A 15,651-nucleotide genomic window follows, 5' to 3' on the forward strand; every position below is an offset into this window, starting at 1 on the left:
AATGTCAGTTTGCGATGCATACAAGGTTGCATACCACGCTATCAAGTGGATGCTTTAAAAAAATTACCTCAAAAAACGTGTAGCATCATCACATAAACTTGTACACACAGCAAGAATGCAGTGTTTAACTCGCCTAACTATCCCAAAGAGATATTGTATGCATCATGAACTGACAAGTTTCTCTACCCATATTTAACCCTGTCAAAATTTGGTGCAAAAAAACCTCCATTGACTATCAAAAAGAATTTATGAGCTATTTATCACCGCTTTTAGGACAAAGAAAGGGCATTTTGGCGTGTTGAGAAGTACAAATGAATATTTGTTTCCAGCTTACCCAAATAAAGTAGGCTGTAGGAGCATACAGCATCTCTTTAGGCATATGCAGACTGACAGCAGAATGGCAACATGCAATATAAAAAAATATTCACATGAATGAAAAGACATGTGCCTTGACGATGCTCAGGTGCACTCTAGCGTTTTGGGTTTGGCGGTGTTTACGCTGCAGAAAGCAGGGCTTGGTGGAGACTGACCGGAGCTTATTGGCTCAGTGTCCTTCTCCCATGAGACGATCGAGATGTGTTCGCTCAGAGAGGGCGGCACGAGACAGCGGAAGACGGCCGTCTGGCCCAACATGGCTCTCTGATCCTCCACGTGCACGGTGTACGGTTCACGAAACACTGTTGTTTGGGAACGACAACAACAACAACAACACAAAACACACGCACGGGAAAGTTGGCACCGATTAGTCCTCGTCGCCGTTGCACAGTTTGGAAAATGGAAATTCAGTTTGCAAAGAGAATTAATTTGTGATATAAAACCATCATCATAGAAAACTTAATTTGCTTAAGACAAGCAGGTTGGTTGAGTTACCGACCTGCCAATCCTCAGCCAAAATAAAAACAAAGACCCAGAAAGTTGGAGAGATTATACATTCATTGTGAATGTATGGTCATACAAACCCCTACAGAGTTTTGGGTATTGCAACAATGAAATATTTACTGTGTCCAATTAATACCGTTCATATTTATGGAAATTAAATGCTGCCGAGGCCCTTTTTACTGTCACACACAACGCTTATTGCCCCAAATGACCCCTTAAAAAAACGATTGAGAATGCATTAAAGCGTTTTGTTTTAGGCCTCCGTGGATGGATGTTAAATCGTAACTGGTAAATCCGCATCAGAGCAAAATCATTGACCCAAACCAACCATAAATCAATTTCCCATGGAAAGCTGAGTGTCCCGAAATTCACAAAACACCCATTGGCACCCCCAGTGAAGGAAAAGAAGCTGAGACACTAATGAACCAGGTCACACCATACCATGCTAGCTTGCTCGGCATCTCGGGGTTTGAGCCTGTGGTCGGGCTTTCAATAACTAATGTTTTTTCACTTGGTACAAAAAGAAACCTCTCACATGCAGTGGGGTTGGTGACTTCAGGCAAGATGGCTTTGATGTCGATGCCTGTTATTGTCAAGGTACCGAGAAATCACCTCTCGAGACCTTTAGTTTTAACCTCGATGGGCACACGAGGACAAATCACCCCGATGAGAAGGGATTCTGCTTCTTCTGGCCATAACGTTTGATTGCCATCCTCACTTAATGACTGTGCCACAGAGGTCGCAATCGGGTACTCGATACCCGTACCCTACCCGAGACCCGGCTACCCATACCCGGCCGGGTATGGGTACGGGTACCCGTTTGTGACCCTGGTGCGGCCGGGTACGGGTACGGGTAGGCCGTGAGTCACTGGTGAGTAACCGTTTGTCACTCATTTCCCAACGTCTTGTCTCTTTTCACAATTCAAGTTCCTAGAATCAACCCACCCGCGCCTGCAACATGGCTTCATCCCAGAGGTCGCGATCGGGTACCCGATACCCGTACCCTACCCGATACCCGGCCGTGTACGGGTAGCCGGGTATCGGGTAGGGTACGGGGACGGGTACCCATTTGCGACCCTGGTGCGGCCGAGTACGGGTAAGGAATCAAAACCCGTTTGCGACCTCTGCTGTGCCAACAAAAGCATTAGAATTGTTGTTTCTACAGTATGCGATTCAGCTACAAACCTATCTGGATATTCTTAAGACCCTCTGTAACCACCAAAAAAAACATTTGGCCTAGTTGAATTGGCCAAATAAATTTTCTCTTCACCAACCGGTCTGTGACCGTCATTGGCGAGTGCTTTTCCAGTTTCCATTTTTTTGTACCAAAATTAACGTTATCCTATGACACAAAATTATTACAATGTTGAAGTTTAACTTTAAAATTGTCTCTTTAAAATTGTCCACACTCATGTGCTAAATAATCCTTGAACGAAATTAATAAAGAATTGCTGCTAATGATATGGGTATTTGCCGCACCCTGACATAGATATATGGAATATTAGAGTGGACCAATTATGCCTGTAAAAGCAGGGGATTATTCATATGCAAACGTGTTCATAAGCAACTGCCTTCAATTGAAGTTATTTTTATCCTTTGGACGTGACTGTCCATCCATCTCTCCCAGCCAGCCAGCAAATCTTTTAATCTTAGTGCCCTGTTTCACTCCACCATTCTCTTACCTCCTCTGTACTGTATATCCCAAATTATATCGATTTCTTGCTGTGTCTCAGTTTCAATCTGTTTCTTTATTCCTCTGCCCCCGTTTCAATCTCTCCCTTCCTCTATGTTCCTCTCCTCTCTCCACGGTATCTCACCCAATTTACTCCCCCTTCTCTCCCTGTCCCCCCTCACTCACGTTATTCACAGCTCTCCTTTTCCCATCTAAATCTCTCTTTGCCTCTCCCAAATCCTCCCTCTCTACCACTTGTCGCTTTCCCTTGCTTTCCTCTTTCCGTTTTGCTCTCTCTCTCTCTCATCTCCATTTTACACCCATTCACTCTCTCCCCACCCCGTTCCGTTCCGTCTCTTCCTCCCCCCTCTGTCTCCCTCTTCTATTATCCCGCTCTATCTTTCTCCTCTTTTGCCACAGCCAAGGTGGGGAGGGGGGGGCGTAACATTGGGGTTGCTCAAAGCTGTGGGATGCGGGTGACGTCAATGCACAGGTGTTTGCGGTGACGTCACTTCCGCGCACTCGCACCTGGGCACGCGCCGGGTAGGCGGACAGGAATCCAAGCAGGATTTCAGGTCAGAAAAAAAAGTGTTCCCAATATGATGGTACGATGTAAGGCTTTGCATGAACATGTGCGGTTATTCTGGGCTAAGCATTCATTAACATTCACGTAAACTTTGCGGGTGAAACAATATGCTCAAAAACCATGCCATGAAAAGTCGCGTCTTGTTAACAACGAAACAGTGTAGAATCCTGTGTAAATAAAGCCAACCATCTTGCATTGCCATAACAAAAATCCCTAACCAACATCAACACTGCGAAAACAACAATACAACGAGATAAAATTACACCTGTGGTTCGTATTGCAGATTTAAATAGGGCACATCATTATTATTCCACATGCAAAACACTCTCATCAGCACTTACTGGCGATAGTGCAAGAAGATTTACCGTGGCCACCAGTTTCTTGAAAACAACATGTAAGCGTCCGCTTTACAATTCAAAATGAAATGAGACCATGCTCTGCACCTGTACAAACTGAAACCAGACACGGTTTACTTACGTTACTTAGGTACGGGGAACTGAGGCGCTATCAAATTACCAGTGTCACCCGCAATATCCACACGCAAACGTTATTAACTTTGAGTCCTCTCACATGTCTGATATCTCACGAGCGAGTGTGCCAGGGTGAATTATTATTATTTATATGTTCTATTTATCGCAGTTGCTGAGCAGAGGTCCAGCGTTTCTAAAGTGCCAAGTGACCAGAAACGAACAGCGCTGTTAATACGCTTAGGTTTTTTTTTCGGTAAAGTCACGTATTATATATTTTTAATTTTTTTCCTACGTGACTTTACCGAAAAAACCTAAGAGTATGAATCCTTGCAGTCACAAAAACTTCAAATCTAGAAGCACTGTTAATGTTGCAATGGATGAGAGTCGTCACACCTCTTGAATTGAGCAAGGTCATACTAACTTGGCGGGGAAACAGATTATGGGAATGAATTCTAAAGTTGAGGAGCGTGAGGGAAGAATTAGATGTGAGATCTTTCCTAGGAATGAATTCTAAAGTGGAGGAGTGTGAGGGAATGAGATGTGAGATCTTACCTAGGAATGAATTCTAAAGTGGAGGAGTGTGAGGGAAGAATGGGATGTGAGATCTTATCTAGGAATGAATTCTAAAGTGGAGGAGTGTGAGAGAAGGAGATGTGAGATCTTATCAAAGAATGAATTATAAAGTGGAGGAGTGTGAGGGAATGAGATGTGAGATCTTACCGAGGAATGAATTATAAAGTGGAGGAGTGTGAGGGAAGAATGGGATGTGAGATCTTACCGAGGAATGAATTCTAAAGTTGAGGAGCGTGAGGGAAGAATTAGATGTGAGATCTTTCCTAGGAATGAATTCTAAAGTGGAGGACTGTGAGGGAATGAGATGTGAGATCTTACCTTGCTGTTCGATCGTTGAACACAGCGTGGATGAGACGAAATGGTCAATCTGTCAGACTGAGTCTTCAACATGGGGCGGAGGAGCCAATGCGATCCATGGGTAGAGTAGCTATAACAGTCGCGCTAGAATTGCGATATGGAGGCGACCGACCATCGGTGAGCGAGTGACTGGAGTGAATCAGTGTGTGCTGGATCACCAATCAACCGGACTTTCTCCATGGTGATTTCAACCAAGTGCCGGTTCAACCTGGCCCTGACGGCCCCAGTTGGAAGTCTCCTTACCCTCGGGGAGCGAAACCTGCCACAGCGGCGGCAGCGACAGTGACATCGAGCGAGCTCATGCACGCAGTGAACCAAAGAGTCGAGGCGACTCACCGGCGGTCAGCCGAATGGGCAGGCTGCGGAGTCTGCCCGCGGCGTTCTCGGCCGTGCAGTAATAGGTGCCGTCATGGAGGCTGGGGCCGGCACTCTTCTCTCCCGTCATGGGCAGCAGCTGCAGGGAGCCGTTGGGATGCAGCTGCCGCACGCCAAGCGAGTCGTGCACCTCCTCGGACTCGTCGCTCGCGGGGCTCCCCAGCTCGCGGTACCACGAGATGCGAGCGCTGGGCGTTCCGGACACCGGGCAGGGCAGGAGTGTGCCTGCCGGTGCCAGAAAGGTCACCTGCTGGGGGAAGCCGGCCGCATAGTGCAGGCTGGGGCCCACCTCATTGCCCCGTGCTGTGACACAAACGGAGAGCATGATATGAAGAGGGTCTTCTTCGAGGAAGCTTTCAGTTAATGTTACATTTAATACGCAGTGCATTAACCGCTGCCGTGTCTATTAGGTTAGCACCCTGGATTTGATTAGATTCCCCGACGCGGCGGTTTAAACTATGGTGCAGGTTTCTTTAATCCCCCACCCACTCTGTCCACACAGTCGATCGTCAAGTCGCATATGGCGGGGTAAAATGTCGGCGCTCCCCCACCTGTTCCAAGGCATCTGATCAGCGTGGAAGCGTAGGCCAAACTCGCCTCTAGAGGGAATATCTAGAGCGCTTTCTAGTGCAGACCCATCCACCAGCAATGGCATGAGCAGGACATTCCAGGGCTGCACCTGTACCTTTTAACATCATTTACTACAGCGCGTGAAAGTATCGTTGTTAATATCCCAGCGATTCAATATATTTATCTAAGCAACGTGTTTTTTCAGAAATTCATATTTTGAGAAGTGGATTCATCTGTCGAAGGTCTGTTTTTGACCATGATAACATTTTACAAATGCCTTGATAGAGGAAACCCCCTTTTGTGCTATCCTTAGAATCTATAATACCGATAATTATACTGCAAGCTTGATGTCCTCACAGTAGACCTAGTTGTAACTTGTTTGAAAGAAACATGCACCAATGGCATATTAATTTGAGAATGGGGTCATATTTTTCAGCTTCCTTGAGGCCGTTTTTGTGATTTGAGCACAAAGAATCCCACTGCTCTATCAGTAGCATTCTCGAGAGAAGCTGTATCATAAAAATAACCAAGGTGAAGGCCACTATAATAAGAAAGGAATGTTTGTTAAATCTTAAATTTCATATATCTTCCTGAATTTGTTTTTTCAAATGGCACAGTATCAATGTGGTAAAGTATACAAAGACGATGCCGTATTAACTAGTTAACGATATTTATGATATTAAATGGCATAATTGTGGCCACAAAAATTGTATTTTCCATTTATGACACCTATTTTTTTCTCTTTCAAAAACATAATCCTTAAACCAAAGCATGAAAGTTGAATGCACAAATGTAAACACATTGTAAACCAGTCACCTGCAATGTTGTTTTAATTAAGGGCATAACTGCTTAATTAAATAACCATACATTGAGATTGTGAAATAAATATAAAGAACCAGGAACATCACCACACGCACATTGTCAAGGCCATTGCTATAGCACTGCATTTCCTTTGCAATCCCGTCAAGAGAGATCAAATGTGTGATAATTAGTATGTGCTGAGGACACTCATAATGACGCGTATGATGTTTAATATTAATTTATGAAATCATGAGAAGCAGCTCAGCAAGGCGTTGAGTATTTACATTTACAAAGAAAGTATCCTTAATTATTCCTTATAAATAGATCAAGCCCACATTCTCACCCAGGGTCCCGTCGACGTAACGGCACAAGTACGGCACCGAACAGCGGAGGCACTTTATCAACGTGGAGCCCACCACCACCGCGGCTAAATTTACGGCCAGCCGTCACACATCAGTGGCGTGCCGTGCATCACTAAGATGATCGAAATTTTTGGCTCAATTAGTGCTGGGTTATTTGGCTAAACCAGAATGTTAAGTTATTTTGGATTTGCAGTCCTTAACAAGGAGTGGTGGGTGATGGGGGATGGAGGAACTGTGGTGGTGCAATTTCGATTTAAAGCTTTCGTGACTGCAGGGATTCATCTTCTTGGTTCTTTCGGTAAAGTCACGTAGAATGGAAATAATAAAATAATAAAAATTAAACATAATAAAATAATTCTCACGAAGTTTCGGCCACAACGCAAGCAGCCGTCCTCAGGTGAAGAATGGGTCTGTCGAGAAGACAGAGGACGGCTGCTTGCGTTGTGGCCGAAACGTCGTGAGAATTATTTTATAATGTTTAATTATTATTATTTTATTATTTCCATTCTACGTGACTTTACCGAAAGAACCACGAAGATGTGGTGGTGCAGTTGCGTTGTGTGCCCTGACAACCTGAATGAGATCCCATCCGTGGCCACAATCAGCGGCGAGAACCTTTGAGCCGATGCAACAAAACTATTCACCAGCGTAGGGTCAAACAACTACTGCGACTGATATGGCAAAGGATGGCTTTCATCCATGGATTCACAATGGGCTGTAAAATACTATTATTAATTATTATACGAGAGAGAGAGAGGTGAGTGCTGAATAGTGAGTTATATTTTGTAACCATACGTGTCATTGTATACAGCGTAAGTCGGCAAGTACTGCATAACAGAGAGCTCATAGGAATATAATCGGTCTTATAACAACAACAACAAAACGGACATGTGAAATCAATTAAATAATGTCTAGCCTGCTGCATGTGTGTCACACAGCAGTGGGTAAGTATTCATCATGTGAGTGTACCAGAAATGGAATACAAATATAAATGTCACACTTAATAACACCGAAGTTTGTATTGGCCTGAGGTCACTGTCAAGAAATGCAATGTCAACAGCTGAGTTAGCAACGAGAACAGTTGAACTCGTGTTATAATGAAGAGTTTCTCATGTTAGATATTTCAATAATGAAACACCAAAAAAGGCGTTGCCACATGAAGAACACACTTATAGAGCATTGTTAAGCTTTGCGAGCCAAAATATTCTCATTTTTTTCATCCGATGACCGAATCACCCAGAATGCACTCAATCGCATAATATCTTGGAAGCTAAGCAAGTTGGAGCCTGCTTGCATGGGTGACCACCATGCAAAAGCCGGTTGTCAAAGGGGTTTCCGAAGGAAGTGCGGCCAAATATATTCTTGTACCGTACTTCTATGCTCCCACATATACGCTAATCTCATTCAACAACCCACAATGACTAGTGTGATAAAAAAAAAATAACCCCAACGAACCCACACGGCGTGGTGAGGCCCTCAACCATCAGCGGCTTGACAATGGAGACTGTCCACACCATATCAATATTAGCATTATGCATCGCTCTATTTTAAAGAAAAGGCCGTGCTTTCGAGACGATATCCTCCAGAGAAGAATGGCGCTGTGGTGGCTCGTGATTGGGGGAGACGACACGACAACAAAAAAAACCCAGAGTGTGTGTTGAGTTTACCAGTGGGTTTGTGCTTCATTGGTGTTAAACACAAAATGCCGCAGAGTACCGGAGGGACGAACAACGGTTGCGGGAAATAAAATGAAAAGAACAAGAAAGAAACAACCCTTAGTTAACATAAAAAAAACAATTGCTGGCTATGCATCCGTTGGTTTGCTATTGATGACATGCATTATGCATTCAGATGGGGGGGGGCCGGTGTTTAATTTTTGATTAGTTCACCAAGCTCCAGCAATAAAACCTGCGGGCGAAGTCACAGCTCAACATTCTTTCATGTCACCCCCCTCCCCACCACCAACGCATCCGCGTCCCGCTCTGAGCCGAGGCAACAGGCTTCAAATTAGATATTTTTTATATTAAATAAAATTCACCAAAGTTTAAGCTCTTCAAAGGTTGAGCGATCTGTTTTGTTCGCCGCGCAGGTTAAATAAATGCTGATGCAAGGAATACATTTCGACTGCGTGCGGCATACACGGTCCACTTTGTGTCCCAGAGCTCACGTTTGTAGGCGTGTTCAAACGTTAAAGGTTGCAGCCCTGCAACGTCTTGCTCATGCCACTGCAGGTGGAAAGGACCTCCAAATCGACGGAGCCCGAGGCAACCCTATAATAGAGGATGTGATGGAAAAGCCTACACGCCGGCCGGACGCCTCGAAAGAGGTGGTGGTGCCCACTACCCACACTTTACCCCACCACACGCGGCCAGCCAATCAATTGTGTGCACCCATAAAAAATATGTCTCTCTATCTCACTATTGCTGAGTAGGGGGAGGCCACGCGGTGTGAGATACTCACCCGCAGTTTCAGTTGTCTCACGGGGTTATATGAGCCGGTAAACCGACCCCTGGATTGCAATGCCGGAGTGTTATTACACACCACGACAGCATCTACGTACATTTACGTAAGTATAGGTGGAAATGTGTTGTTGCATAAAACAAATATTTAATTGCCCCGTGGCACACCACGTCGAGATGATCAGAGTCAAGGATGGGAAAGTAATTAGGACAACATTTGGCCAAGGATCAGGAAAGATGAGGATAGGGAGGAAGAAGAGGCTAAACTAGGGGCCTTGACACTGCAGGGAGCGGTGTGCGTTTTCTCAGGGGGCGGGGAGAGGGGAGGGATTGAGAGTGGCGGGTGGCCACACAGAAGCCACTTTGATTCACGGGAGGTTTGAGCCGATTTCAGACATATAGATGTAGAACATTGAAGTGTGGTATGATCAGTTCTGCTGTAAATAGAGTGGAGTTGTAATAAATTACATGCCTCGGAATCATTGACTGCGTTAATAATCGTGTAGGTAGTACATAGCTATTAAGACACATCATGTCCACCGCAATCATTACATGTTTCAATGTAACATCCAACAACTGCTTTAAAATGTCTCCATTTTTTTCAGCCTCTTAAATTCCTGGTCTCCATTTTGGGATACTCCTCGTGCTAAAATGTCTCCTTCCACTGACAGAGTAAAGGTTACTTACTAAAAACGTGTGTTCACACGTGCACACACACTCACACATGTCATCACAAAAACCAAAAATTCCCGGCATTGGCAAATATATATATACATAACCAAGTGCTGTTAATGAGGACGTAAATAAGGCCGACACGGCACAAGGTGGCGTGGTGTGGGCATTCATGCCTGGCAGCCTTTCTCTTCCACAAAAACAAATACTTTTCGACCATTAGGACCTGTGAGAGATGGTGTGGCTAGCGCCATACCCAGCCAATGACCATCGCCCCCAATGATGATGCTTACACGCTACACTCAGCACAGTACTCATTTAAGAACTTGAGTCCACCTTCCGCAGGCCCCAGCCAAATAGTGATACAAATTTCTCTTGATCTTAGCTGTGGCTCGGATTTGAACTCATGCGAAACCCGATCCATGCACATGAACACACTTAAATAAACACACAGAGTTGCCTATAGTATTTCTACTTCATATGAACACACAAGTATACAGTTATAATCAAGTAGTAACGACTTATGTGTGTGAAATGTATGACTCGGTGTTGCCTCAGTCATTCAGCTATCAAAAGCATCAATAGAAAAAAAATCGCATGCCAATTAACGCAATGCAAATCTAAACTGTTCCATTATTTTGTTTCCGATTCCAAAAATACATATTATTTAAACTTGATTTTCAAAAACTCAATTGGGAAAAAAAAATACGTAAACAACTGAAGTTAAACCATAAATATTTAAGCAGATGTCTCCATCTCTTCTTGAAGTCTACCAAACATTATGCAGAACACAGAACGGCTGCTTTGGCCCATCGCAGAGAAGACATGCAATTTGCAATCAGTTACGATGCAGATAATGCACCACTTACTGGGCACTGTTGTAGCATTTAACATCAGTTTGGCATCAGTTTAGTACCCGACGCAAAAAGACCTTTACCCTAACAGGTTCTCCTGTATTCACGAGTGCAATCAGTTTGAAGGCATGTGCATGTGCTTGAAACAAGATTGATGTTCTCCACCGATTGCATATCACAGGTTCGAGCTGAGTGTAGGAAGAAAAAAACCCACTTTATTATAATTAAAACGTGTTATTAATTATGAGCCCATTTAATGTACTGTAGTTATGTCCAAACGCTTAAAATGTGATTGCACAATGTGAACATGCGCTTTGTTTAAAGAATACGCTGGACGCACAAGCATGTCCTAAATGATTGTCCATTTGATTATTAAGTAATTTGCCGAACGTTAACAACCCAAAGCAAGCAGACCTATTTCGTGAAAACCATGTGTTATGTAAATACCTACTTGATTTTGGCCCACACACCACCCAACACAAGCATTACACATCCACCTTCAGAAAATGACCTCTTGAAAGTGTTCACATCAATCCATATGTTCATTTTACATTTTCTGCAAGCGGACACAACCTCAAACTAAGAGGTCCCCTCGGGGCTTGAAAACATTAGTTCGTTAATTAGTCGAGGACCCAAACAACATGACCCTGACCAAAAGGGCCCGAGAATACATTCGCTTAAACCAGCTCGGGCGAAAGCGCACACGCGCTCACAGTCACAACTCGTCAATGATACACTGTGAAACATTCATTTTAACATGTCGGGGCACAAGCAGACGCACGGCTTCGCGTTGTGTCAAAGCATTTGTGGTGCATACTGCCCCTGGCAATACAAGTCACAGCCGATGGGAACAGCTACCCCAGTCTCCACGGAATCCCATTTGCAAAGATACTTGGTTGCCATAACGCACAGATTATGAATAAATCCTGCTATCAGAGCACAGATGGTGCGATAAAGGAATTCTAACAGAAGCAATGAGAAAAAAAAACTCTTTTGAATTTTTTCGAGTGGCATTTTTATATCCCTTATATATGTGTTGCATCCACTACGATGCTGCAGTGTGCATTCAACAGATGTAGTTCGGACAAACGGTCACATTTTGATTCAAATGTGTTCCTCCTGTATTCAAGGATGAATTTAAATGTACAAATTCTAACTCAAACGATACCGTATTAAAATGGGTTGTATTAATTAGAGAATCAGATAATGTCAAAACATTTAATGAGCCAGATATAGCATATAAGCTCGCCGATATTCTACATGGGGTGGAGTGGTGGGTGCAGTGGTTGATTTAGCCAGTTACGTTCAATTCCTAGCCGTGGATAACAACAGCAGTGATACCTGAACAGGCCCCAGTCTTCCCCAACGGCAACAGGACAAGAGCAACGAAGTATGGTCAAACAAACCCCCAAGATGAAACCAGTGGATTGACAAAGGGCTGTAAATTATATTTGTAATACACAATAGAGCTCTCTAAGCACTTCTGAAATGTATGGTATCCTCACAGCAACAGTAAATGATTCAATGGTACTCTGGGTAGTTGTTAGAATTTATTGCCAAATAAAACCAACGCAATTTTCAAATGCAAAGCAGTCTCTTTGAGAGTAATATTCAAGTTATAAAATGACCATGGCTTTCCTCAATAGCACTCGATAATGTCAACAGACTTTTCACATTTGAGCCAGCCTTCACAATGCATCAACCTTAAACCATAATCTTATTTAATTACCATGTACGGTATAGAAAGAGACAAAGATATCATGTTTATTATTACAGCGTCGCGGAAGATGGTTTCGGTGGAGGATTTAATAATGACAATCACGCACACTGGGGTGGTAGGGCCAATAACATGCACACTCATTAGTTAGTTTTTCCTCCCGAGGGAGACAGACCATTCCGTGTACTCGTTCTAGGCTGAGTAAACCGAAGAGAGGATGCATGCCAGACTCAAATACCAACTTGCTGTAGGTGTTCGTGGCCAAGAACATGTCTTAAATTCTAGTTTGTTTGAAGTGCAATTCGCAAATGAACACGACCTCTTTACCCAAAGAAGCATGTGATCAAATATCATTTGCAATTAGCCGTGCTTTATCTGAGAGTAATGTGCGTGATTTTTGTTTAAATTTGGGGACGTTTCCAAAAATCTGCGACTTACTCTTGCAGATTAGGCCACATGAGCTTCAATGTCTACGTTATCGCAGCCAATAGTCCCCAGAACAGACTCGCGGGAGTCGAATTTGCCTGCAAAGTCTTTTGCAAAAATGCCACATCGCAGGAGGTATACTGACCACTCGGCTATCCAGCACCCCGCGCGTTTATATGTATTGTGTTTACTGATATGTGAACGCGCGCTATGTCCTTGTGCTGACTGTTCATACAGAGTAGTAATTTATTTAAATATGTGTGAGGTCTGAAATTATCAATTTTGGATTTTCCAACAGTTAATCTAATACTGCTGCCAGTTTCAAAATAAGGTGGCCGGCCAAGGGACCATCTGCTGTAATAAAATAAAGCTCCGCTTTAACAGTGGGGTTCCATAAATAAAACCACGTAAAGTCCCTTAACTGGATCAGTGATTAAATTTTATTGATCTCAGATTGCTGGAAAGTCCGTGCCAAATGAACCACTTTATTCGCAGCCATGTGGAGTAGCAGTCACGGCAATGTGCGCTCAATAAATATGGCTCAGGCAGACATTTCCTGCAAAACTCATTTGGTGAAACATACGCTACACACTGCACATTAAAATAGAACTAGCAATTAGCAGCAGCAGCAACAGTATCCGCCAGAGCCCCCCACCCAATAGCAATGCAATGTGTTGCGGCTTTTTATTTTGATCATATCCACATGTTACGCGTGAAACGTTGCATGTTTCAAGTACAGAGGCAGACGCAAGCAGAACAAAATTAATTAGGTCTTCGGGGGGCTTGGGGCGCGTTTAAAGTTCTCCGACACAAAAAGGGCCACCGCGCTGCTGTACGTTCTGAAAGTGTCCGTCAAAAAAAATGTGTGTGTTTTGCGGTTCCTGAGATGGATGCGCGCACGCAAACCGCAGCTGTATTCGGCCGCCGCCGCCTCCGCCACACACACGCACGCACACACAACCATTCCTTGAGGATCTGCGGGGCGGCGCAGTTGGGATCAAATACATTACACGGAGAACGACCCACCCTAGCCCCGGCTTTCTAGAGATGATGTGAGGAGAGCTTTCGCTGGCAGAGGTAAAAAAAAAACTGCGCTAAAATCGATATTAAAAAGCGCGCATCGGGGCCTTCCCACGGCTCATTGGAAATGATTTGTTCGGCAAGAAACAAAATTGATGGCACGTCCCTACTGACCTAAACGTTATGGATTCCGGTGGCGGAACATCAGACGCACGCGCGCGCACAGCCACACAAAGCGCCGTGTTGTCGCATGTATCACGATAATTGGAAACGAACTGCGAGGGACGATGGATCGGCGTCAGCTGGGAAGACGGACAAGGCGGGCGAACAGCGGCGCGCGCGCGCGTGCAAATAGCGGCGCGTTGCTTCAAACTTTAGCGATATGCGTAATGAGATGCGGTGCGCACTTTGTACGCATTTCCATTGCGAAGCGGCGCTCGCATCGGATTTGACGGGGGGTGGAGTGTGGGGGGGGCGCTCTCTCGCCTATGCGCAATGGGCTGTTAAAAAAAAAACATTGTCAGGCACATGTGTTCTGAATCATAGATTATACTTGTAATGATCCAATAATAAGCAACGGCAACACACACACACACACTAAAAACTTTCCCTCTACGCGTGCACTGGCGTCTCCCTCGAGTTGCGTGTCTTGAATTTTCGCACGTTCAGCTTCAATTATAACGGCGGTGTGAATAGCGCATAAAAATAAATGCATCGCAGGCAGCGTGGCGATCGTGCCACTACGTAATTAGGCGGTGCGAGCGGTTGCAGAGGAGTGCAGCGGTTTCAAGCGCACGTGCGGACACCCAACGGGAGCGTGGCTATTATATTCGATTATAAATCGACAATAATAAGAATAGCGATACTGTGCGCTTATATACAACTGAACTGGGAGAGAGAGAAAAACACACCCGCAGCCCCCCCCCCCCCCCATTTGAAACAAACTGCAACTCAGACGCTCCAAAGGTTGGTTCAAGACAATGTAATGGAAGGCAATTCAATCCCATCAAACGTTCTATCAACTTTAGCAGCGAATTCAACGTGACGACCACACGCGCATGCTTCACAGCTGGGTGTTTCCACCGCCCCCCCCCCCTCTTCCAAAAGTATTACCGAAACATATTTCACTGCCTCGACGTTCGTGTTCGTGCGCAATGTGCAACCTTTAAGTGCGTTAGACTCGGCGAGAACTGACAAGAGAAAGTACTCACGATGGCAAGTACTGGAACGATACGCGCGTATCGCCAATTGCCACGTCCAATTACCTCCTTTGTGTCAAGTACTCGCTTCACATATACAACAACAACAACAACAAAATGTGCGTTAAAACTGCGGACGGGCTCTGGTGCCAACCGACTGGAGCGCTTCACAAACAGCGCCCTTCACACGCTTAGCGCACGCAAGGAAACCCACGGATCCATCTTCGCCGTTTACGCACGAGTTTTTTTTTTTACATCAGTTGGATTAGCGTCAGCAGCAGCGGCAACAACAACAACAACAACAAAAAGTAACAACGAGTGGTGGTGGCTTGCATGCGAACCCACCGGTTAGGACTGGGCAGAGAAGGAGGACGCTGACGAGCCACATGCCATACGCTGCTCGGGCTGGGAGCGCGCGTGTGATGTCTCTCTCCGCTCCTGGTCTCTTCCGTGCGGTGCGATCGCGTGCGCTGCCTGAACGCGCGCGTGTACTCCTGCGTGTGTGTGTGTGGGTGAGAGCGCGCCTCCGTGTGTGTGTGTGTAACTGTGTGTGCCAAGGCGGGACCCCACGGGGCGACGGTAATGGCAACTACGTCACTCGTGTTTAGTAGTAATAATAAAACATTTGAGAGCGCGATACATACGTAAACGCTCACGCG

The 15,651-nt window shown here is 44.9% G+C and overlaps 1 protein-coding gene across 1 annotated transcript in view; it reads right to left on the reverse strand.

Moving 5' to 3' along the window:
- The window catches only part of LOC144728500 (cell adhesion molecule DSCAM-like), a 197,878-nt gene that overhangs the window by 162,044 nt on the left and 20,183 nt on the right, over nt 1-15,651 (reverse strand). The window contains 5 exon segments of the mRNA XM_078607988.1: nt 531-677; nt 4,874-5,215; nt 15,338-15,415; nt 15,418-15,532; nt 15,535-15,651. Coding sequence (XP_078464114.1) covers nt 531-677; nt 4,874-5,215; nt 15,338-15,415; nt 15,418-15,532; nt 15,535-15,651 — 799 coding nt within the window.

This window comes from Lampetra planeri, chromosome 29 (assembly GCF_965212315.1).
Source record: "Lampetra planeri chromosome 29, kcLamPlan1.2.h2, whole genome shotgun sequence".
In the NCBI taxonomy this organism is placed as follows: domain Eukaryota; kingdom Metazoa; phylum Chordata; class Hyperoartia; order Petromyzontiformes; family Petromyzontidae; genus Lampetra; species Lampetra planeri.